Source organism: Lissotriton helveticus, chromosome 3_1, assembly GCF_964261635.1.
Source record: "Lissotriton helveticus chromosome 3_1, aLisHel1.1, whole genome shotgun sequence".
NCBI classification, from domain to species: Eukaryota; Metazoa; Chordata; class Amphibia; order Caudata; family Salamandridae; genus Lissotriton; species Lissotriton helveticus.
Window position 1 is genome coordinate 536,120,143 of NC_136061.1, and position 24,775 is coordinate 536,144,917.

At 43.9% G+C, this 24,775-nt stretch overlaps 1 protein-coding gene across 4 annotated transcripts in view; it reads left to right on the top strand.

Annotated features, from left to right (window-relative positions):
- Window positions 1-24,775, top strand: part of SLC39A10 (solute carrier family 39 member 10) — a 455,594-nt gene that overhangs the window by 79,651 nt on the left and 351,168 nt on the right. For all 4 annotated transcript variants that reach the window (XM_078680416.1, XM_078680415.1, XM_078680418.1 and 1 more), the window contains one exon: window positions 3,752-3,932. In XM_078680416.1, coding sequence (XP_078536542.1) covers window positions 3,752-3,932 — 181 coding nt within the window. The remainder of the gene's footprint in view (window positions 1-3,751; window positions 3,933-24,775) is intronic.

Below are 24,775 nucleotides of genomic sequence, written 5' to 3' on the forward strand. Positions count from 1 at the left end.
TATTTACAAGCTTCTATTTTAGTAGGCAGGGCTGCACACAGGAGAGCTACTAGCAAGGTAGTTGTATAGCAAATATTAGCTCACAAGCTACAGGTTGGAAAAGCCTGTCCTAGACACTTTCCTCATTGCTCAGCCCGGGCACGAGTCCATCGCTAAATGCCCTTTATGTGCTTGAGCAATTTCAGGGTCAGAGGTATCTTAACGAAGACACTGGCCTTAAGGCTGCCACCTTTGTAGCTTGCTTTAAGGTGACAGCTTCTCCTTGTATTGGCTTGTTACTAAACAACAGTCCTTTAAATTAACAGGAAGAGTACACGAGGCAATGTTACAGAAGAGAAAACATGAAGGATTTATAAAAACGTAGCACATCTAATGTATCATTGTGACCAAAATGCAACTCCAAATTTCTTTTGCCAAAAGGCTGATTCATTGAAAGAAACTCATCTGGCTATTCCCCCTACAGATTGCAGAAAGCAACATTGGGTTTAGCATTGTCAGTGGAAGGTATCTAAGGCAATATTCTCTAAATCCAGCTTGTACTCCTCTAAAACTGTGATGGGAACACTTACCGTGATACCACTGTTATCCCTTTTTAGGGTGAAGCCTACCAGACCGAGCAGCTGTCTAATTTGCTGAAGACAACTTGGGAACATTCAGAAAGCTTCCCTGGGAATGCATTATGCCCATTGCTCACCATTGGCTTTGTAACTTTCATTTATCCAGTATTGGATCTTTCATAGATTCAGATGCTTGAATCATCCCCGCCGTCGAAGTGGGATTCTCACGGTACAAATAAAACATGTACAGAAATAAAACATATTACAATAGGCTATATTGGACTGCACAGTCACTACAGTAGCCCATCATTGTCCTTTTGTAAAAAAGAACCAAAGTTGAAGCACAGCCAGTCAGGCTCCAAGCACCCTTCAGAACATTTCACAGAGAGGCATGTCCCTCAGATTTTCTACCACACGTTGTGTGACTAGGATCTCCCTGAGCTATGCTCATGTTTTTCTACTTCTACTGGATTTAGTGAGTACAGAATGTCTGATACTTCTAAAAAAAAAGTTTATACTTGCCATGTGGCTCCTGTGGTAAAAAGAGACTACATTTTGAAGAACCCTACAAGGAGTGTATTTATTGCCTTTACCCTGCTCATAAAGTCAAGTACTGTAGGATCTGCAGAACCTTTTCATCTAAAGCCTTAAAGGACAGGGAAGGCAGATTGCTTCTATGGCTGGAGAGGCTAAAATCAAAATCCTCTGTGGTTCTGAAGGCAGTGGTAGTTCTCAGGCATCAGTCCAGCTGACTAAGAAGTGGGACAGGTCAGAAGAATCTCCTGAGAGACTTGGAAAGTCATCAAAAAAGTCCCACCATGAGACTATGCACTCTACCTCTAAAACAAGGGAAGCAGACATTCTCTTCTGAGGAAAAATCTGGAGAAAAAACTACCTCTAAAATGCCCCCAAAAACTTCCTTCAAACAGCATAAGATTCACTCAGTCTGTCAGATCATCCTCTTTGTTGTAAACCGCATAGTCGACAAAGAAACTGCCTCAGACTTCGTCAACGGATTCATTGGCGAAGACTTTTCCTTCGTCAACGAAAATCTCTTCGCCGTCTACAGTATTTGGAGGTATCTGAGGATGATGGGCTGTTCAGTCCAGCACGCAGCCCCTCTAAACTTCATGTAAAATACTAGGAAGAGGACCATGAGGAGTATTATGGGCATTATCAACCTATGCAAAGGCCTCAAGTTTTGTTGCCTTGTCAAGAGCCCATGGTTCAAATGCCCTTGGCATTAGTGTAGGACTTGACAGCTATGCTGAAGGTCTACCATACTTGTTTTCCTACTGCAGCAAGTTCTGTTCACAGACAACCCTCTCCTCCGCCTGCTCTGCATACAGCAGGACCCTCTATTCCTACTACAGAGGACCAAGATATTTTGCATGCTCCACAAGATCAAGGAGTGCAAGATGATGACGGCGATACGGTCGCTGAGGAAGGTGAACTCCCTAAGACACCCACTACCATTGATGAGTGGGATGATTATTTAAACCCAACAACGTCCCCTTGGGTTCCTCAGGCAGCTGATTCTCCTCTGGAGGACATTGGAGGTTTTCATGCCATCATGGAAAGAGCGGCAAACAGTTTTCACCTTCCTATGCCTGTTAAGCAGTCCAACTGCTTTTTATTTGATTTTAAGGATCAGAACAGAAAATCTGTCCACGCTATTCCTATTATTGACCATATACGGGAAGAGGGTGTTAAAATGATGAAACATCCTGTTCGAGGCATATGAGCTGCAGATTGTACACTGTGCATAAATCGCCATGTGGTGTTGGGCTTGGATGCTTACACCTTTATGTTGTATTAGAAGAGTCTGTTGTGGTCACGAGATAGGTGACTCCTCCCTTGACAATAATGTGCATGGGCTTCGACTCCATCCTCATTTTTTTTTCCCGCCATTGGGTTCGAATGTAACTTCTGCGCTGCGGTTCGGCACCATATTCTCCAAACCTTTTCGACGCGCAAACTTTCTTAAGCACGACTGTATTGTTTTCGATCGCATGATCTTCGACGTGCTCCTCAAATACTCGATTCCGGCGTTGCGCGGGCCGCTGGGCCTATCGATGCCATTCGATCATACGGCTCATGGAAAGGACTCCATTTAAAAAATGCCCCCAGTGTGGAGCTAAATTCCCACACTATTACAGGATTGAATAACCTTACATTTTATGGATTGTTGGACAGGATATCAAGTATGGATGGGGGGTGCATGGTGGAGGAAGGGTTTTGTAACGAGAGAGAGTGGGGAGGGAGGGAATGATCCGTTAGTAGACATCGATACACATAGTGGCAGCTAAAGTTGAGTGTGAATATGTCGATATGTAGTGACTGACCTTTAATAATAATAAGCAAGGTCTGACATTAGCCACGATAAGTGGGTAGGCATTTTGGTTGCCAATTTATTTATTTTTACTCTGAATACACTTTTTTTGGGGTACTATGGACCATTTTAAATGTACCCAACCGATTGCCATAGATATCCCTGTTTTGACTGAAAATTCAATAAACATTATATGTTAACATAATCACTGCCTGTCATGCCTTTGCATTGTCTGAGTTTGTTATAAAATGTGGCCAAAAGAGAAATGGTGAATCATGGTTAGCGCTCAGTTCCATGTCCTCCAACTTAAAAAGATTTTAGGCTCTCATGCACTTCCTCTCTAAGCTTCTGTCCTCCTCGTGTTGTGTCTTTACTGAATCTGGCAGCATTGCTTCCAAGAGCGGCAAAGACTTCAATGTTTGTAGTCTGATTTGGGGTCCCCGTGTGCTAGAATTGGGCAGCAGTTAACCACTCCTCCTCCTAACAAGTAGGTCTGTGTCTAAATGTTCTAGTACCCGTCCTTCTCTATAACTGCTTATTGTCCATTTTTGCTCTGAGTATGACTTGCGTTGGATACTGATGGAAACTACGTGAAAACATAAACTTGTCAATGTTCTTTCGTTATATAGTATTTAAGAGGCATCCCTTCAATTTGCATTGTGGAAGCTGTGTAATTTGAACTCTTAACTAAATGGAATAGTGGTTCTTGTAAAGCACTTCAAATTGAGCACGAGTCAGTGTTTCATTGAACGTTCTTGCAGATGATTGCACAGTTATGTCTGGCTTTGCAAATATTGTGGTATGCACTCTATAAGCAAAGGATAAATCAACCAGCTTATTTTATGTTCTTATTTGTTTTCAGTGTCTAAATGTAACACAGCTGCTTCATTATTATGGTCTCAACATCAACTCTCCTATTTCACCACATCAGTTTACGTACCTCTGTCCAGCGTTACTTTACCAAATTGATCGAAGACTTTGCATCAAGCATTTTCGAGAGCTTCAAGTGGAGGATTTGCCCAAGGATAAGAGTAGTGCATCAGGTATGGTAGAAAAGTAGATTTAAACAATGATGTGTTTTAATCACCAGGAGCTTAACTGTACATCTCCCAGAATGTTTGTGTTTGAGTAGTAGATGCCCTTGTGTAAGGTGTATGTGCTCAATGATAACCACCTTGATGGTGAGGGTTGGGCTTAGGGGGTGAGGGGCAGGGGCATGACAAGATGGCTGTGTAGACATCTTTGCTGTGGCGCAATCCTGCAGGTGGAGTGTCCCTGTTGAACTCAGTTGGAGGACTGCAGTTGGCCGGGGCCCCCGAAATGCGCCTAGGGCTTTACAAGGAACAAGAATAGTACGGCGTCCTAGAGGATAAAAGAAGGCTGGTGAGATGGGAGTGTGTCTGATAGAGCACAGCTTCTTGTAGGGAGCTGGATCGGCCCTCCCTGGCAGCTGCATGGAGGGCTTCTCCTGCAGGTGAGATGTGACTGAACTGAGGCAGAGCGAGGGACTGTCTAGCGACTGCCTGCAGTTTTGCGGACCTCTTGGGAGACGTGAGAGGTGGCACAGCTGCTGAACATGCTGCAGAGGTAGAAACTGCACGCCCGATGCCGGGAAAACGAGGCGCTGGCTTGGTTTCTCCATGTAGCGCTCACTGGTAAAACACCTCCTGAGGCTGATGGGTATAGAAAGGTGAGACCCTCTGGACAAGGGAACACTGAAAAGATGTAAAGAGTCATGATCGTGCAGCAGCCGTGGTATCTGACCCCAAAGGAGTTATGGTAAGGATTTATGCCAATTGATGGTGTATCTGGCATAGTTGCTGAAGTTCATGCCGATCTGCATTAGTCTATCCAGAGTTGGCTCTAAGGCCGTTACGTACAGAAGCTTGTCGTCTGCATAAAGAGACCCGTTGTCTTCCTACTGCCCTTCCCACTGCAGGCCCCTGACCAGTGTGTCCTGGCAGATCTTTGCTGCCAAGGGCTCCTGTGCAAAAGCAAAAATAGGCAGGGATAAAGGGCATCACTACCTAGTACTCTTCTGGAGTTGGAATTTTCTGGGTTGCCCACCATTTACCTTGACCTGTGCCAGTGGTCCCGAATATAGGCGTTTCATGAAATGTGGGACGAATTTCAATTTGGTCAGCACCTCGAAGATGTAATCCCATTCCACTGTATCAAATGCCATTTTAGCATTGAGGGACAGAACTAGAGGCTGTTCACTCTAGTTGGCCCTTTGTTCCTACACACCCTGGCGGTGCCGGAGGAAAAGTACTTCAGTGGGACCTAAATCCAGACTCTCCCAGGTGGATCAGGGATAGTATCGCGGTGGTCAGGCGCATGGCCAACCCTTTGGCCAGTATTTTCATTTTTGGTGTTAGCGAGATCGGCATAGAAGAGGCACCTTCTTCAAGGGACTTCCCCTTTTTTATATGACCACTATGGTGGCCAGTCTCTGGCAACAGGGCAAAGAGCCACGCTGCTTACTTTCCTTGTATGTGTTTAATAAGTGAGGAGCCAGCTTAGAGCCATCGTTTTATATAGTTCGATTGGAATTTAGTTTGGACCCGTGGCCTTTCCGGAATGCATCTCTCTGATAGCCCTTGTTAGTTCCTCCTCAGTAATGTCTGACTGCAAGAATTTCCGATCAGTTTCTGATAGGTGCAGCAAGTAGAAACCTCTTTGGCATCCTCGGCCTTCATATGAACGACTGGGGTTTATAATTGCATGTTGTAGTCCGCAAATGCTCAAGCTATGCAAGTTCTCCCTTTTACTAGTTCTTCGTTGCGCTTCCTGACTTCTAGCACCCAAAGCCTGGATTGCTCTCTTTTGTTGAGCCGTACCAACAGCTTGCTTGTTTTGTTTCTACCTCATAAAAGCGATGTTGAGGCGCTCTATGCATCTCCCTAGCGGTATCTGCCACCCGGTCCTTATACTCACTTTGTTTCAAGGCCAAGGCATGTCTCGCCTCCGGGCCATCTATTAATGTGAGGAAGTGTATCTGGCATAGAATATCCGACTCTTGCTCCTCTATCTATGTCCCGAAATGAGGGAAGTTTCCTGGCCTCTGACTGTGGTGTTCTATGCTTGCTAGACAGTTTGCCTCGGGTCAACCGAGGGCACATTCTCCATGAAGTAATGTTCCGTTATGCTCCTCAGACCCTCCCGGATCGTGTGTTGTTTGAGGTACCAGGAGCCAATTGTGCGGATTCCCTTACCGGCCTACTGGCATGAGCTAAGCACTGTCCATAGTGGTGAGTGGTTTCTTATGCCCCTTGCCAGGTGGCTAACCTGTGAGTAGTATGGAAGTTGCTGGTGATGTGTAATGAAGTAGTTTATTCGCAAGAGGCTCCCTTGTTCCCCGAGTGGAAAGTATAGTGTTGTTTCCTGGGGTTGTGAGTTCACCAGACATCCACCAAGAGCTGTTAAGAAGTCAGAAAGTGGGTTTTGAGTTGACCCCTCTCATCTGGGGAGGGGCAGCAGTCTTGTTCCACGCTGGGCACCAGGTTAAAGTCATCCCCCTTGAGGAGCACTCCATTGAGCAACTGGAGCAGCAGGGCGCTCAGGTCTGGGAATGTAGAGGCACGGTGGGATGTATATTGAACACATACTCGGCGTCAGATTCTCCCATTTCCCGGATATGGCTACATATATTGCCCTTGTGGGTCTGACAAGGTACTCTGGATAGTTATTTGAAGCGACCGCTTCAGAGAATGCCCACTCCTTTCGAGCCCGACGAATAGCCTGTGTGGACCACCATCCTGTATCCCCACCTGTCAAGAGCTCAGTGGTTGTTGTTTTTTTTACACATCTTTTTATTAACAGTTGCTCAGCATACCAACTCTGGTTTATACAAGGAAATCATGGCTGATAATGATAGAACAGAAGTACGCTTTGATGATTGACAGGGCAAATCAGTCAATCAGGGAAGGTACATATCCACAATACAAATATAGTGCAATGTATATTCATGTTACAACTTAAATCCCTGTGACTGATTGAACCACATTTGCAATTCAGATAGTCTCATCGACCCCTGTACGCCCCCTATTAGCCCCACATTTTCTCCCACTTTTTGGGGCATCCCCAACTTTTGTAAATCACCTTTTCGGCTTGTTGACACCAGTCTTAGTCAGTTTGCCAGTCTGCCAGTTTGGGAGTAGTGTCAGCTCTCTACATCCTTGCTCTATTCCTTTTTGCCACCCCTGAGGCTAGCATCAGTCATACAATGGGATATTTGGACCATATCTCTTGCCATCGCGCTTCCAATGGGATATTAAAGTATGTAACTCTGACCATGATTCCTGTTACCTCCTTCCAACACGATAGGATTTTGGGACAGGCCCACAAAATATGGAAGAAGGATCCCACTTCCCTGCACTCCAGGTTACAGAAATCTGATTCTCCTCGCCCTAATTGGTGCATGAGCTTCCTGGAGGAGTAAGCCCTATGTAGTATCCTCTGTTGTATCAATGTGAAGCATGCACACATGGCTATTTCTCTGGGGCTCTGTATCGCTCCCACCCAATCATTGTCCTCTAGAAGTCCCACATTTGCCTCCCACGCCTCCCTTAAGGGTCCCAGTGGGTCTGAGGAATTATTCACTAATTTCCAATATGTGAGTAAGATCGCCCTTCTCGTTCATAGGTTCAAGCATCAAGCTGTCCTCAAGGGGTGAGTATTCTGGCAGTTGTTCCCCCTCCAATGTATGCTGCCTCAACGTGTGCCCCAATTATAAGTACCAAAAACTTTTGCTGTTCGCCAGTTGATATTCTCTCTGAAGGTCCTCAAATGTGATTAGTGCTTGGCCTCTCCAAACATTTCCAAAATATTTAATGCCCAAGATCCCCCACTTTAAACCTGTCTAAAAGTAAGTCGCTATCCCAAAGCGGGTTCCTTTCCGTTAACCTGCCCCCCCAATCCAATAGTTTTGTAGCTTAGCTCCGTGTATGAACCACTGTTTGCGTATCCATTGGTAATTGTCGCTTCAGCCCTTTTCGGTACAGTACGGCGGGTAACCCTGAGTTCTCATGGCCTGTCGGTCTACCCCGTTGGCTGGTTTGTTTCTATCTGCGAAGTCTCAGTCGTTGACTGATATCAATTGGGTTGTCAAGTAATATTTCCAGGACTGCAAGGTCCCCCCTCAAATACTCTGCACTGGAGCTTGTGTAATGCCATTCGGGAACTGACCCATCCCAAAGGAGTATGTGCCGTTCGCTGTTAACCTTTTGAAATGAGTCTAGTTCTATTTTGTATGGTGTATTTTTTTTCTTTTTTTATTTCAAAACCGACCTTTATTGACATCTGTAACTTTGACACAGCAGGGTGCCTACATCCCATCGGGCCGGCACAGCAATCGTCGACTTTATATGCAAAGACAGGGGGGGGGGGGCGAACACAGCATGCCGCCTACAACCCCCAAAGAACCGGCCGCGTCAGGTGGGCATGCAAGGCGTACGCTTGTCAACTCAGGTCTCCAACCAAAATCCCTAAACCAGCAAAATAATAAGTCACAGTAACATTGCCACTAACACCTAGTATCACAGACCATGTTGAGAAGAGGTCAGCACATCCCTACGACCGGGAAGCCTCCTCCTCTGCGATCCCCTCCCCGTCACCTCCCCCGTCCACCACTCGTTCAGGGTCAAAATCTGTGTCCCCAGAGTCGGTATGTGCCAATAGATACGTTTGAAGAGGAGCCCATATATCCCTAGGGCGGGATGAGGGTGGCATAAGTTCTGCGTAGATGTGCAATTGTTCTTGGCAATGTATAAGGTCACTCAGCCAGTCCTTGAATTTGGGGGCTCGGCCCGTCCCCAGCGACAGGCTATTCGTCGTTTCTCCATCAAAAGAAGCAAGGAGACATATCTCCGTACCCTGACAGGAACCTGTTCTGTATATCCTAAGAGAGCAGTAAGGGGCTCGTCAGGAACATGTATCCCAGTCATTTCATCTAGCGCATGCATCACCTCCCTCCAGTACTCCTGAACAGGCGGGCAGTCCCAGGCCAAGTGTCCAAAATCAGCATCTCCGGCCCCGCATCTATCACAGCAGACAGTGTTGCGCAAGTGTAATCGGTGCAGCCGAGCAGGCGTGTAATATGTATTTGGTGAATATATTTATAATGTATCAGGCGTAGCCTGCTGTTGGCTGATATGGCACCCGTCTGTTGACAGCAATAGGACCATTGTTCCACCGTGATGGGAGTCCCCAATTCCCCCTCCCACTTACCGTTGGCAGGCGCTAGGTCTCTCTGCCAGTCGAGCGATACAATCGCGACACCACATGTTCCGGGGGAGTATGTTACAGGAGAGTGTGTAGGGGAGTCATAACAGGGGGTTCTAATGGAAAGCACTGAGTCAAGGAGCGCAAGTCTTGTCGAAGACGTATGTAATAGAAGCGCTCCAAGGGAGTGGGGGTAGTGGTGCCAAAGAAGTTGTCACTAGATTTAAACTTCCCGTTCTTGTATAGTTGGCCCCAGGTAAGGCTGGCCATCTTTCGCAGCATCCGGCGGCAACCCCCCTCCATCGTGACTAGTAGGTCATGTCTCCCTTGCAGGGACACCTTTGTATGGTGTATTCTACATGACATATAACAAATGCGGAAGGGCCATCATCTTAAAGAGGCCAGGCCTACCCATCACAGATATTGGTGAGTTTTCGCCAATGGGACACGATTTGTAATCGCGGCGAGCTGAGGGAGAAGATTCAAAGTCAGAAAATCCTCGACCTGCCCATTAATTTGGATGTATAAATATTTGAACTTGTCCCTCACAGCTGTCAATGGTGGCATGTCTCCATTCAACGGGAAAATAAATGACTGATTTCAACTAATCTGGTATCCTAAATAGCTGCCATACAATTGGAGTAAGTGTAATAGTCTATAAATCTTCTGACGAGGCTGTTGGACATACACCAGTATGTCGTCCGCGTTGAGGGAGATGTGTTCTCCCTATCTCGCTCTCCCATAATGCCCAGAATCAGCAGATCCTAACAAATCCATGCCGCTAGTGGTGCGGCGAATATCATCGAGGACAGAGGACACCCTTGTATCGTACCTTTGAACAGGGTGAACGATCTAGATAGCGTTCGTTTGATCTGCACTCTTGCCATGGGTTTTTAATAGAGGAGTTTGATCCATCCACAGGATCGAGGACGAAAGCCCCGTCTGACCAAGGATGCAAATAAATAGGGCCACTCAATACTGTCAAATGCTATATGGGCATCCAGCGAGAGCAGAACGGCTGTTCGCCGCTGCTTGGCAGCCACCCTGTGCGGTACCCCTTCAAGTCATTGGAGATTCAGTCTGGTGCTTCTGTGCGGCATAAATACCGTCCGATCCGGGTTGATCACTGAGGATGACACTGTTCGCAATCTGTTCACCAGGGACGTTGCCAGGACATTGGCCTCCAAATTTAACAGCAAAATGGGTCTATATGAACTATGCAGCTTTGGAGGCTTGCCCTTTTTCGGAATTTCCACAATAGTGGCTAATCTCTGGCCCTCCATCAGGTAGCCCCCCTCTCTCGCGGCCTGAAACATGTTCAATCAATCAAGTCATTTGTTCAGCATTAGTTGCGTCACTTTGTCTGTGATACACTTACAGAGCTCTACCGGAAGACTGATGGGCTCGCGGCTTTCCAAGACTGTAACACTCAAATGGCCAATTATGGTTCCTGGGCAGTCTGTTTGTGCTCTAAATCTTCCCTATCCTCCGCAGACGGTTTGGGGATGCAGAGATCTTTAAGGAGCTTAGTACAGCCGTCCCCAGTCCTTTCAGAAACTGACTCCTGCACTATCTCATAATAAGCCACAAAGGTCTCAGCTATGTCTTTCCAGGTCTTACATTGGGACCCCCCTGTTCTCCCCTGCCACCCTCCCCCGAAAGCTGGATTTCACAAACACTATTCCTCTCTTTATCAGGGTTTTGCTGCCAAGTAATCAGTTTGCTTGCTTTATCTTCGACATTATAGAGCCTGCGCCTTTTTGCTATCGCATGTGTACGAGCAGTGTTTTCAGCTATGTGTGTGGGCTCCCACTGTTTGAGGCGGAATTGATGCCTCAGAAGAGAGCCATCCCATGGCACACGAGCCTCTGGGAAGGAATTTCTCGTTCAAGTGCTTCGCATTGTAAATTCTGCTCTTTCCCCCTATCAGTGCATAGGCGTGACCCCGCAGGACTGTTGAAAGGCTTCCCAGAGGATGCAGTCAGAATCCACCTTCCCCACATTTTCCTGAAAATATTGCTCCATCCAGTCCCTCACCTTATCACTGAAGTGTTATCTTTGAGATGCTAGGGCTTTCGTCTGGGAGTTAGAGTGTAATCCCTGGGTGAACCCTGAAGTTGCACCTCCACTGGGGAATTGCCAGATATACCCCTCGCCTTATGGTCAGCCCCATGAAACTGACCTATCTGTACATAGTGTGTGAAAATATGATCTAATCGGGAGCCACTACGACAAGAGCTCAGTAGTTTTTGCCCATCATGTAGGCCTCTTGTATTGGAACCATATCAGGTGACTGGCGCCCAAGATATTGCAGCACTACCCCCTCTTAATTTTGTCCCAAGCCCGTTCGATTTCCAGGACATTATTCTCACAAATGCCCCTCCCGCCATTGTGTCCTTATCGCCCCTCTGGGTCAAGCTAACGAGGGCCTACAGGATTTCCTTTCTAATCTTAGGGACTGGGTGGGTTGGTGGAGATGGCTGTGCTTCTTAGTGTGGATGGATAGTGCACTTGTGTCAACAAAAAAACTACAAAAACAGCCAAGTTGGAACAAAGCATTCCTTTTTGCTTATCCACCCTGCTTGCCTGGTGGACTTCGAACTGCCTATCCCTGCAACATTGCAGAACGCCTGTCGCGCCAACAAGAACTAGAACCACTGGGATCATTGGCCACAGCCGGGTGCCTGCCTCCCATGCATGACTGCTCTCAATGTCAAACTGTGAACAGTTGTGTATCTCTGGTCTGAGAAGCATTACAGACCATCGCCTGACCGGCATTATATTCACATTCAGTTCTCTAGTGAACTTACTGCTTGGTCTCAGCCTAGATCTTAAAGTTTTGGTGGTGCCCCTGACCTCAACCAGTGTTGTTGAATCTGTAGCTCTCAGCATGTTTTCCTGCGAGGCTGATCTCTGGGGGCCATTCTTCATCAGCTGTTGTGATGCTCTGATCCAGCCCCATAACCTTTGTATTGACTCCATAATGTCCTTAAGGGTAAGAGTCTTGCACCCTTGGGGCTTTCTCGCCTCCCCCAGTGGCATTTCCCCTGCCGTTTCCTTGGGGCAGGTGTAATTATCCAGCTTTGTTTGTTGTGAGGTCACTGTGAACGCCAATGAACTGTCAAGCTTCTCTGTGAGATGTGGTGGTTTTCACCTCCACCTGCCAAGACTAGTCCAATTTATGAACTGTCTTATGCGGCCTCTCTGGTTTTCAACTGCCAGCCAAGTGGTCCCTCTAGCCTTTGCTGAGCTCAATCAGGGCAGATTACTTCTTTAGAGTCTCTGTCTGGGCACTCCTTGTAGGCCCAGAAAAGCAGCACCAAAAAGGATGAAATCAGAGTGTACTCAGCAGGCCTATCTATATGCATAATGCCCTTTCCTTTGGGATCACAGGCCACCTGGCTGTTCGCTAGGTCCACTGTGATAAACTCTTAGGATAAGAACCCTCACACTCCTGTTGTAATCCGTTGGTAAACAAAGTGGATTGGGGTAAGTCGGTGCTATTTGGTGGTTCCTCCTGAGTAAGAGAAAAAAAGTTCAGGTGTGTAGCGTTATTCCAAAAGTGAACAACGTCCCCAAATGCACACACGTAGCTGTGATTTTTTGAAAAAACACTTGGTAAGCAGTTTTGTTGATGATTCTTTGATTAAAGTTTTTATTTGAATTACCTTGATTCTTCAATTATTCTTTGCTCTTACATGATGTTCTATTCACATCAATAGTAATCCTTTCTACACATCTATATCCTTTGCCCAATGCATTTCGGGCATTTAGCCCTTCATCAGGGGCTTCATTTTCTGTGAGGAAGAATATACACAACATAATAATGGAAATTGAAATAAACATATTCTTTCACATAAATCAATCTTTAGAACTTGTGCATATGTGACAATAGAATGACCTTATGTCCCCACGTATGTTCGAGGTCGAACGAAAAGGTGAAACCTGATCTGGTATAAAATGCTTTGTTCTGCAAAAGAGTGTAAAATGCTTCAGGTGTTCCCTGGTGTAAAGAAATGGAATGGTGAAAAAAGAAGCAAGCAAGATTCTAAACGATACAGTAAACCAGAGTACTCCAAAAATGCTATGGTGAAGTGAGACATGCAAATCATGTGATGAAATGTTTAACGATACGTGGAAAAATGCTTCATACCTTTAATATATCAATGGGGTATGTGTAACATTCTCTCTCATTTATACGCCAAAATGAGGACTATATTTCTGAAAATACAAAAACGATCACGGTTTAAGTAATAAAGTGCACTGAGAACTGTAACAAGATCATGTACGTGAAGGATCACGCCGTTTATAACTTACAATTCTTACTCGGATTCTGCCGAAGCTCCCAAAGGGGTTTCTTTAGTCTTTAAAAGACGTAAGACTTATATCAGAATATGAGTGCACGTAAACGTGCCCGTTTATTGCTAAAATAATGGAAATTGAAACGCGCATCTTACCGCTCAATCGGCGGAAGTAAACTGGTATCGGCGTTCGCGCTGTTGTTCGAATGGATCCCAGAAGTAAAGACACTTGTTGTTGTGATACATCAATGCGCATAAAATTACGTGGGAACTCACGTGATTGGTGAAGTCTTGTGGCAAGAAAAGTTCAAAAAAGCGCGAGTGGAAAAGAAATGAAGGAAATACTGAGACCGTGAGAAGAAAGATTCCCGTGTGAAGAGGAATCAAAAATAAAGGAATAATAAGACTGTAAAAATGAAAAGTGTAATTAAAATATAAAAAATGTGCAAATAATTACACAGTGAATATCGTGTTTAAAGTCAAAGAAAAATGGGGTAGTCATCGTTTGGGTCTGAAATGTCTAACACAACCACGGTTTATGTCAAGAAAAGAGTGAACTGTCCATATTTTGAAGTCACATATATTACAATAGTGTATTTACCAAAATGTAATATCTAGAACTCTGTCAAGTGATAACTGATGTGGTAATTATTTCGTATTACAAGGGGTGTATGATTCATGTTTTAAAGTACAAATCTGAATATAATGATTTACAGGAAGCAATTAAAATCAACCCGATCGAGTTCTTTCGGAAAAACAGTGTTCAGAAAATGTATCCAAAGCATTTCACGGCGTAGTAGATGTTGCGTATTGTCTCTTCCAGGAAGAATTTGAGGTTCTTCTAGTACTAGAAATCGTAATTGACTCGGAGTATGATTGTTGGTGTTGAAGTGTAGGGTTTAAGGTTGCTGGGAATATCTGGTCCGGATGTTACTTTTATGTTCCGGTATTCTCGTTTTAATTTTACGTTCCGTCTTCCCCACGTAAGCCATGCCACGGGGCATTTGATCATGTAGATTAAATTACGACTGCCACATGTTTTTTTTTTCTCTAAGTCCTCATTACGCAACAAATTAAAGTAAGGAGATTATCAGGGTCCTTTCTCTTAAGCCAACCTTTCTTTGATTGTTTGTGGATCTGGGGCCACATCCTTCCGGCATTTCAGAGAAGAGGAGCCCTTTACTTCCATATACTTTTAAGAAGAAGGATTCTTTTTTCAGTGGGGGGTGAGCTAGCCATTATGGCCACTATTACATGCCTTCATCTATTGTTGTTGCATTCACGTAATCATTGGACTTGGTGAATTAGACAAGTATATACTAAGATGTTGACAGGACCCGACTAAGTCAAACCTTATAAAACTCTTCCCATATCTCCCAGAATTTAAATTTCTTAGAAGATAGCTTCCTTTTTCTTTCCAAATTATGTATCTTTAAAACTGAGGCTACCCATTCACTGTGTATCGGAGGGATAGGACTTATCCATTTTATACAAATCTCCCTCCTTGCCAGGAGGATCAACAAAAAGATTAGATTTTCCTGGGCTTTAGTTAATGTTCTTGAAATATTTATGCCCATCACCCCAAAAATAATTAGGTCTATACTTAGTTGTCTTCCCATTACCCCATCTAAGGTGTTATCCACATCTTTCCAGAAATCATAGAGACTTGGACACTGCCAGAACATATGTAGGTCCTCGGCCTTCTGTAATCCGCATTTTGGGCAGCTCCTCACTGTAGACCCGTTCAGTTTGGATAATCTTTTCGGAGTCCAGTAAGCTCTATGAATGGTGAGTGAATGAGGAGCAGAAGTTACAATCGACCAGCATTTGCTCATAGATACTTGCCATATATAATTCGTATCCAGCGTCGGCAGATCTTTTCCCCAGATGCTCTCTGGAATTCGGAAGTCCTCTTCCCCTGCTGAAATTAGGGCCCAGTACCAGAGAGATACTTCTTTCAAGAGCGGCTTCTTGTCCAGCATCTTTACTTCTAGGGAGATGTTGCCTTTTCTGGTTTCTTTGAGTGACTTGGACCAGCTCAGAAGTTGATAGTATTTAAATTTCGATAGTGTGGAATTCATACGTTCTGATAGTATTTCCCAATCAAGAAGCTCGTTCTGAAACCAGAGTTGCCCCCATTCCAGTACTCCTGCTGATTTTAGGGGTATTGCTAAGCTGTCCTTAAGGCAATCCGGTGTTGTATGGGAATCCCAGATCGGTGCCTTATCACTATAGAAAGGGATGTCCAATGTAGATCTAACAGTACCACAATCTAGCAGCTCACTTCAAGATCTTCAGTATAATTTTTTTTTTTAATTTCGGATGGCCAAATTTATACAAAAAATGGCTAGTGTTATTTGTTTGTTTTTGTAGAAATATTGGGTAGTTCTCATAAGGGCCCAACAACGTCCTACTAGATTTGAATTGGAAGGCCCTACAGTATTCCAAGAGATCAGGACTAGCCAGACCTCCCTGCTCCTTTTTTCTCCTTATTTTATGCCAGGCGATTCTTGGTCTTTTAGAGGACCATATAAAACTAGATAGATTTCCCTGAATCTTTTTTATAGATTCCCTTTTAAACTCCAAAGGGATAGAGCTAAAGATAAAAGTATATTTCTGCAAGATTGACATTTTCATGATCTTCGATTTGCCTAGGAATGTTAATGGCAACCCACTCCAAACTTTCAACAGCCCTTTTACCTCAACTTCTATTCTATGTATATTAGGTTGGGTTACTTTATCAAGGTCCTTTACGAGGTCAATACCCAAATATCTTATTTTTTCCTTAGCAAAGGAGGATGTGAATTCCTCAGCTCATCGTTTCAGTTTTAGTTGGATTTATTTGATAACCAGATAGTTTCCCAAAACTAGTCAGAGTCTCCTCTGTTGCTTTAAGGGCCTCCTTTAAATCTGAAGTAAAGATCATAAGGTCGTCAGCGTATAGAGCTAATTTCTTATGCCACCCTTGATATTGAAAGGGGGAGATTGAAGGGTGGTTCCTAAGGCATTCTGCGACCGGCTCAATGTAAAAAATTAAAGAGCAGAGGAGAGAGGGGGCATCCCTGGCGAGTTCCGCTGCCTATCTGAATATTTTCAGTTAGGTTGCCATTAATTAATAATTTTGCTTTGGGTGAGATTTAGATGTTTTCTACCATTTCTAAAATGTTTTCCCCTAGATTAATTTTTTTTTAAAACCTCACTTAAATAGCTCCAATTAACTCTATCGAACGCTTTAGCAGCGTCGATTGTGATTATCGATAGAGGAAGTTTCTCAGTAGTGGCTATGTCTATTGCTCCTATCAACTCATGGGTAAGCTCTTGAAGGTGTCTTCCTGCCACGAAGCCCTTTTGGTTTGAGTTTATCAGTGCCCCCGCAATTTTCCCCAATCTTTTGGCCATGACTTGGGTGAAGATCTTATAGTCACAGTTTAAAATACATATTGGGCGGTAGGACTCGCATTTATTCGGATTTTTACCCGGTTTTAAAAGAATGGAGATAGTTGCATCATTCCATTTCATATAGAAGTCATTAGGGAGGGCATCAGGACCTGCCGCCTTTCCTCTTTTTAAGTTTTTATAACTCCATTTACCTCATGAGTTGTTATTTCACTATTCAGAATATCTTTATCTTCAGGGGATAAGGTGGGGATATTTTGTGCGTCTAGAAAGTGTGTTATTTCTTCGACTTTCGGGTTACAATCTTCTGTATATAAATTTGAAAAGAAGGCAGAGAATTCCTGTTTTATTATCGCCTCCTCAGTTCCATTTTGGGAGCTGTCGGTTGGGTCTATACTGCCGATTTTATTTCTCGCTTGATCTGTATTGATCTTCCAGGCAAGCATTTTCCCACATTCCTCTCCATATTCATAGTGGGCGAGATTACTACACTCCCATCTCTCTCTGATTTTACCCTCTAGTATAGCCATTAAGCTTTCTTTTAATTTTAACCTTTCCTTTTCTAATTCTTGACCTCTCGGGATGGAGCATCTGAGGATATCTGCTGATCCAGAGTTTTTATATTATCCTCTACTTTCTGGATCTCTCTTTTAAGCTCCATTGATTTATGTATAGTTAAACCACAGATCTTGCCCCTTATTACTGCTTTATACGCCTCCCATACTATTTGAGGTGGGGCGCTTTCGTTGTTATCCTCAAAATATAACTCTGTCTCTTGTTTGAGTTGATCAATAATTAGGGATCTAAGAGAGCTGAACGGTCTAACGTCCATCTTGGTATTGTTATATCATCTTTTATCTTTAACGTAATTTGGACGGCAGAATGGTCAGAGAGATGGGCGGGAAGATGGATTACAGTTTGAGTATTCTCTAGTAACCCTTGATCTATTAGAAATAGTCAATCCTAGATTGTAATACAAGTTTTTTATTTTTAAAGGTAAATTTATCATGCTTAACACCATTCCCTTTCCATATGTCGATTAGGCTTAGGTCCCTTTTATACACTCCCAACCACTCTCTCATTTTTGGCAAGTTTGCCTGTTTACCTCTAGGGTACCGGTCAACTTTTGGGTCTAGAGTGATATTAAAATCTCTGCCCATAATCACTGGAGATGTTGCCGAAATCAATTGGGAGTATAGAGACTGGAGTGGGATAGGATCGTCTATGTTTGGTCCATAGTAACCGACCACAGTAAATGCATCGCCGAGTATGTTGACATTGGTTATCGCCCAGCTCCCTTTTGGGTCTGATTCAGACGATGTTATTCTAGCTTTTAGAGATTTTTTAGAGAGGATGGCCACACCTTTTATAACACACTCTTGGTCGGTGCATATGTAGGAGTTGACCCAATAAAGTGTTTTCATTATCTCTTCCCACTCTTTTTTTTAACAGGTGCGTTTCCTGTAGAATTTAAATCTCGCTATCAATAGATTTCAAGTATTCAAGAATTTTCCGTCGCCTTCTCTTAGTTCTTAGCCCATTGACATTCCTGGCGGTTATTTTTATATATTTAATTTTTTTTCCCATCTCTACCTGGCTTAAGTCTGCTTTCGTCATTATTAAACCGGGCCCTGGTTGTCTCCTTTCCTATGAGATCAACATTTTGCTGAGGACTTTTTTTGTATTTTTCCCTATTTTGCTCCCATCTCCCGGGTGCCCCCCCACCCCCTTCCCTCCAGTGTATACATTAAACTGAGTGAAAGTGTGCGAAATAAAAAGAAGAGAAGAAAGAGAAGACACGGGGGGGCACCCTCCCACCCTGGGGAAGCCTCCCTTTCCTTTGGGCTTTAATTCTAGCCCTCTTCGAGCCCTGTGCCTGAGAAAAGAAGTTCTAAGAGAATGCTGCTGCTACTGTTTCTTCACTATTGATCTAGGAATGTGAATGTAATTGGGTCTGGACACGCATCTGTTCCAGGAGTGTTTTGGCTTCTTGAGGATCTCTGATGTTATACATCTTATTCCTCCACATTATCCTGAGGGAGGCCGGGAACTTCATCTGAACAGTTGCCCCAAGTGCTTTCAGTTCGGGCATTTTTTGACCCAACTCCCATTGTCTGTCTTGTGTCACTTTCGCGATGTCGGATCGAATCTTAAAGGACCAGTCATCGTTGGTATACGCCCCGCTTTTCAGGGCCTCACTCAGAATTTTCTCTTTGAGAGTATAGGTTTTAAAATTTATTAGGATTTTTCTTGGATTTTTCCTCTCCTTAGACTTCCCAAAAGGGTGCCGATGCACCCGCTGAATATCATCTTCCAGGCCAGAGGTTTTACTCCATGGGAAGTGTTCCTCTATAAGTGCTATTATGAATTTCTTTATGTCCGACCCTTCTCGCCCTTCTGGAACATTGAGAAATCTGAGATTGCACCTTCTGGACTGGTTTTCTAAAGCTTCTAACTTTTCGTCTGTACTTTTGTCCTTTGCCTTTAAAGTTCTAATATCCTTCTGAGTTAGCTCTACTTTCCTAGTTAGACCCTCCACTTCTGCTTCCACTGAGGAGACTCTATCATTTAAAGCTATTAATTTGGAGTCCAAAGATTCAAATCTTTCGAGGAATTTGTTCTGGTTATCTTCTGATATTTTAAACCTAGACCTCATCTCGTCTAGCATTTTTTCCAATATAGCATCCGTACTGCTTCGTGGTTCACCCTGCGGGTTAGTAGGATTAGTAGAAGGACTTTTAGGGGGGCTATTCGGCACAATTCTAGCGGAGCCCTGAGATGGGCATTGAGCATGATTCAGGTTCTGGCTAGAAGGCAAGCTCTGGGTTATGATCTGAATTGGGGTCGGGGTCTGCAACCCTTCCTGCAGCTGTTCTGTTGGCTCCCTTGCGGGAACCTCTGTGGGGCATTAATTGGGTCACCCAGGACTTCTGTTAGAGCCGGGAGGACAGAGCTTTTCATGTTGGATTTATGGCCGCTCACTTTCTCTAGTTCTTCACGGCTTAAATTCTGAGCCCGTTCTTGCACCTTAAAGTAGGACCTTAGCGAGGGAGTAATTTTAATTTTAACGTTTTTACCCCCTTCACCTACCTCCAAGTTGTTTCCTGCCAACCCCTTTTTATTTAGGGGTATGCTTACATGCAATTTCGGGGCTTTCTGTGAGACTCTTTTTGTAATTCGTGGGATAACGGGCTGTTTAACCGCAAGGGGTAAACTTGCTTTAAGGAACTGCCTACTCCTTAGACAGTACGAAGACCTTCCCCTCAGTTCAGGGTCTGCTGTAATTCCATTATCTGCTTTGAGCGCGCTTTTTCCTGCTTCTCGATCTCGAATTTTATCAGAGGGTGGGTCTATTGAGCTAGATGTTTGATGGGTTGTGTTGTCTGTACTTGCCTTTTCCCCCTCCACTTTTGCTGCAAAGAGCCTACCTTAGGAGTTTATTTATTGGTAAGGTGAGGGACTAAAAGGAGGGCAGAGTTTCCTCTCTGATGCATATATTAGTGCCTCTATCGGGTGATCGGCCGAGTTGGATTCTCCCAAATTGTTTAACCTGCTCAAAAGTTTTAAATTATTAAAAGAGTCTGCTAAATGGGCCCCGTTCTGAGGCTGAAATAAGTCTAAGCCAGAACAAACTCCTGGGCAAGCCTTTAAACCTTTAGAGTCCCTAAGATACAGAACCTGTCTATCTCGTGCCTCAGCCCCCCCTGCCTTACCTCTAAAAAAACACCGAAATCCGGCTTACTGCTCTCCTGCAGTTTTGTCGAGCCCGTGACGCCGCCTCCCACCAGCCGGCGTTTGTTCTGTCTGCCGATTCCCGGATGACTGTCACATGTTGCTGTGACTCTTAATTTGATAGTTGTTCCTCTGCTAGGGTGCTGGAATTCCTTGACTATGGTATTGCAATTTGCACAATTGTGGCATGGTAGAGTGCATTTGTACATGAGCGGTTTTTGTTCCCCCTTTTGATTCAATAACTCCTTAATGTTCTTGGTGCGGTGATATGCAAACCTGGGTACCATGGAAAATATTCCATTGAAGTCATCCTCTAGAGTTAATAGAGGCCAATGTTTTAAAATGATTCTTTTGATTTGTTGACTCTGTGTGGAATATTTCGTCCTTAGGCTTGATTTGAGATTTTAATAGAGTCGTACGTTTTCGTTTTTGTACTTTAGATGCTGCTTCCTCAAGGATACCTGTTGGGTACCCTCGCTCTTTGAATTTGTTTAAAGTGGTTTACATGCTTTCGTTAAATGATTTCTCCGTTGAAGATATTCTTTTCAGTCTCAATAATTGGGAATATGGAAGATGTTTCTTAAGCGAATGTTGGTGAAAACGTTGAAAATGTAGCAAATTGTTTCTATCTGTGCTTTTGGTGTGTACCATTGTCTCTAGTTTACCATTGGTATTTTGTATCATAACATCTAGAAATGTTATTCGATCTTTGTGAATGGTATGGGTAAATCCGATTCTGTCATTGATCTGATTTAATTTGAGTATAGCTTGTTAGCTCCTGTTCAGTTCCCTTCCATAAGATGAATATATCGTCAATGTACCATTTGTACAGAAGGAGGTTATCCAACCATTCATTCAGTTACCACGCAGTATCATTTTAGAGCGTTAACATTGAGAAGCCACTTGACTAAACAATTTTTGCATTTAAGGGTAGATTTACATGCTTCGATTCATTAGCCATGCTTCCTTGAGCGCTTCTGAAATCCCATCTAGATTGCATTCGTGGGCATCGATGGAGCGATTAACTTACTTTCTCTCACAAGTAACGCCAGGACTCGATAAGCGCTGTATACAGTCTAAGAGAGCTAACTCTATTAAGCCACACATTAACCTGAGCGTTGATGAGTTTGTTACATTGAAGACAGGATTTAAACACACCGCTTCAAATACACCGACTACAAGCTTGGCCCCTGTGCGGGTCTTTAGAATCTTAAATTCTAATTTACATCGCGATTGAGGGCATTGATTTAGTATCTCACTCAAGCAACGCCAGGGCACGGAAGCAACAAGCGCTGAGAGCTGTCTCATAAGAGCAGCGCCGCAAACTCCACACGGCATTTAACACTAGTGAACGAAGACTGAGAGGACAATTAACCATGGCATTCGCACAAGCACACTGCGCCCCCGTTTTAGGCATCACCTTACTATACCTCTTAATCAATATGGACATGAGTTTACCAACAGTACTTTGCTACAAGGTCTTTACACAACAATTTAGTCCCTCATTTCCCACTATCTGACACGCACAGGAGCAAAGCCGCGTGACTGATTCCACTGGGCACTGTTGAAGCCTAGGGACCACAAAGAGTGGGTGAGTCCTCCATTAAGGCAATTTTCCTACTATTTCCTCCTAATGTTCGGCCCTTCCATGTCTTCCTTTTATTCACAGGGATCTGTATCATCTTCACCAACTGAGACAGTTCACCTGTTTCTAATACTATGTATACTGTCTGCCAGCAAGCAGGCTCACTGATAAATGAGTATCATGTTTTGAGTCACCAGGGTATTGTTGTTGGTAAATGTGTACAAAAAAGTAATATTGATTTGTCAATTGAGTGTCTCTTTCTCCCACACAGGGAGATCCAGGCAGGTAGAAGAAGACTCAGGGTAATATTGCTACCCCTGACACACATATTTCCTTTCTTTTTTTATTTTCACTCATTACTATTGTAGATAGCTCACTATTAAGGTCCTGAAGAATCGCAGGGTTAATATACCGAACAGCGAGAAACATGTCGACCAACACACAATAACAAGAGCACATAGATCCGCAGAGAGGCTCATGTTAATGCCTTGTTTCACTTCTTTAGGACAGGAGACCCACAGAATAAAAAAAATCCAGGTACTCCCAGCCCTCTTTTAAACCACCACAAAGCATCTACACTTCCTCGTCCCCACACCCGCACGGCAGTTGGATAGAAGATCTCCGACAAAGAGCCCCTTTTTAGGGAGCCCGTTGGGGATTGCACCGCCGCCCCAACGAGGAGCAGCCCAGATGATGAAGCATGACACCTGAATGGGTGTGTGAGGGCATTATGATCCAACAAAAGGATCCCCACTACTACCCTCTATAGGGAAGAGTGAGATCCTCTCACCACACTTTTCGCAAACAGCTACTCTGTTAAAGAGAGGAACAACATAGAAACCAGTTTGTATATTGCTTGTATTGAGGCACCTCTATTGTTGGACCTCCCCACTTTTTAGTGGGAAATAGCCTCTAGTCCCTTCCTTTTGTTCTCATTAAGTTGGATACTATCAGGTTGTTGGCCTGTGGGGTCTCTCTTTTTTGCAAAGCTGTCCTATTTACATACGAGGATGTGTTTCCTTTATCTTCGGTTCCTCTTGGGTAGCGTTCTTTGCTGGTTATCAGCTTCTCTTGCAGAGTTGGTGTATCGTTAATTTCATTTTTTTTCTATTGGGTCCCCCGGTGGGCTTTTGCTCACTTTTTGGAAGAAGGATTTTATGCAGGAGATTTTGTTTCTCCCTTTTCGCTCCATTTTGCGTCGTTGTTTCGAAGTTTGCCTTTTGAAGAACTGTGCGTTCCTTTCACTCGGGTTACTTTGCTGCTCAACTTGGCTGCACAAATGCTGCTCTTCTAGTAGCGATTTGTCGAGGAGCCCTATTTGATCAGACCATGTGGGCATGCTCCCCCTAAGATTGCCTTTATTCTGGAGTGATTCTTGTTGTGTACACGAAAAGTGACTCCTTGTTTGGTGAGTGGTGTGTTTTGCTCTTCCCTTTGCGTTTTTTGTTTATCTTGATGCAAAACTTCCTCTGTTAAATTGAAATGAGATTTCCTTTCTAGTGAGCTGCCTTATCCATCTCCTTTGCCTTCTGATTTTTGAGATCCATTGTTTTTATTGCTGTTTGCTTTCTTTATATCAGTTAGGAGGTCTCCCATTACTATCGGTAATGTGGCTAGTTTGTCTATAATTGAGTAACATGCGCAGTTTGGGGTTTTATTGCGGTTCTTATTGAACCCTCCTGATCAGAGTGTTCAGTTCCGGTTTATTGTCAATACTTGTGGCGTGCATAGCTAGGCAATTGAGAACGGTTAACTGGATATCCATCTTGTCGGAGTGATATTCCATAGCTTTTGTTGATAATTGCATGGTGTTTAGTAGGTATTCCCATAATTTATTCTCTTCTGTTAGTAAGTCCTTGGTGGCGTTCTTGGCATCTTGATATCTTGTGTCACCTTTTCCTATGGAATATGTAGTAACCATTTTTTCACATTCTTCCGCTGCGAGAGAAGATAGATTGCTTTTTTGGAGACTGGGAATCGCGTCTTCTTCCGCGCCGATGGTCTCTGTTCTGCTATTAGAAGTCTTGGGCGTGGAAATAGATTGATATCCTTTCGGCCCTTGGACGTCGGAGCTAGTGGCCAGTGGGTCTGAACTGGTATGAAAAGGAGATAATTCGCCTTGGGACTTTTGAGGGTCTGTTACTTTCTCAGTAGTTGTCGATAGTCCAGCTATCATAATAGTGTCCTGTTTAACTTCTGAAAATTTGTCAAAGATGGAAGCTGTTGCTCTTGCGTCTGCTTTATCTCCTCTGCTTCTTGCATTAATTGAAGGGAAGTCTGGATCGTTATGACTGGTTCCAGTGGGAGACTTGATGCTTCCGGGAAATTGGTGATAAATAAGTTTCCTAATATTTGCTTGGCATCATTGTTCCCATTTTCAAACATTTTAATAATAGGGTCCACCTTCCGAACCATACAAGCTTTGTTTTTGGTTACCTGTATTTGATCTTTATCTTGATCTGGGGCTTTGATCGTGGTTAAGGGTGCCTCCTTCAACTCCATCAGTTTTTAAGGCTTGGCATTGCTGATTTCCTTTACCGTTTCTCTAAGTGTCCCCTGTTGGTAGGCCTGTTAAGGCTGTTGTCTCTATCCCATTTTGATGATTTTTTTCTTGGTCTAATGGTTAGGGGAATCCCCTTTGTATTTTGTT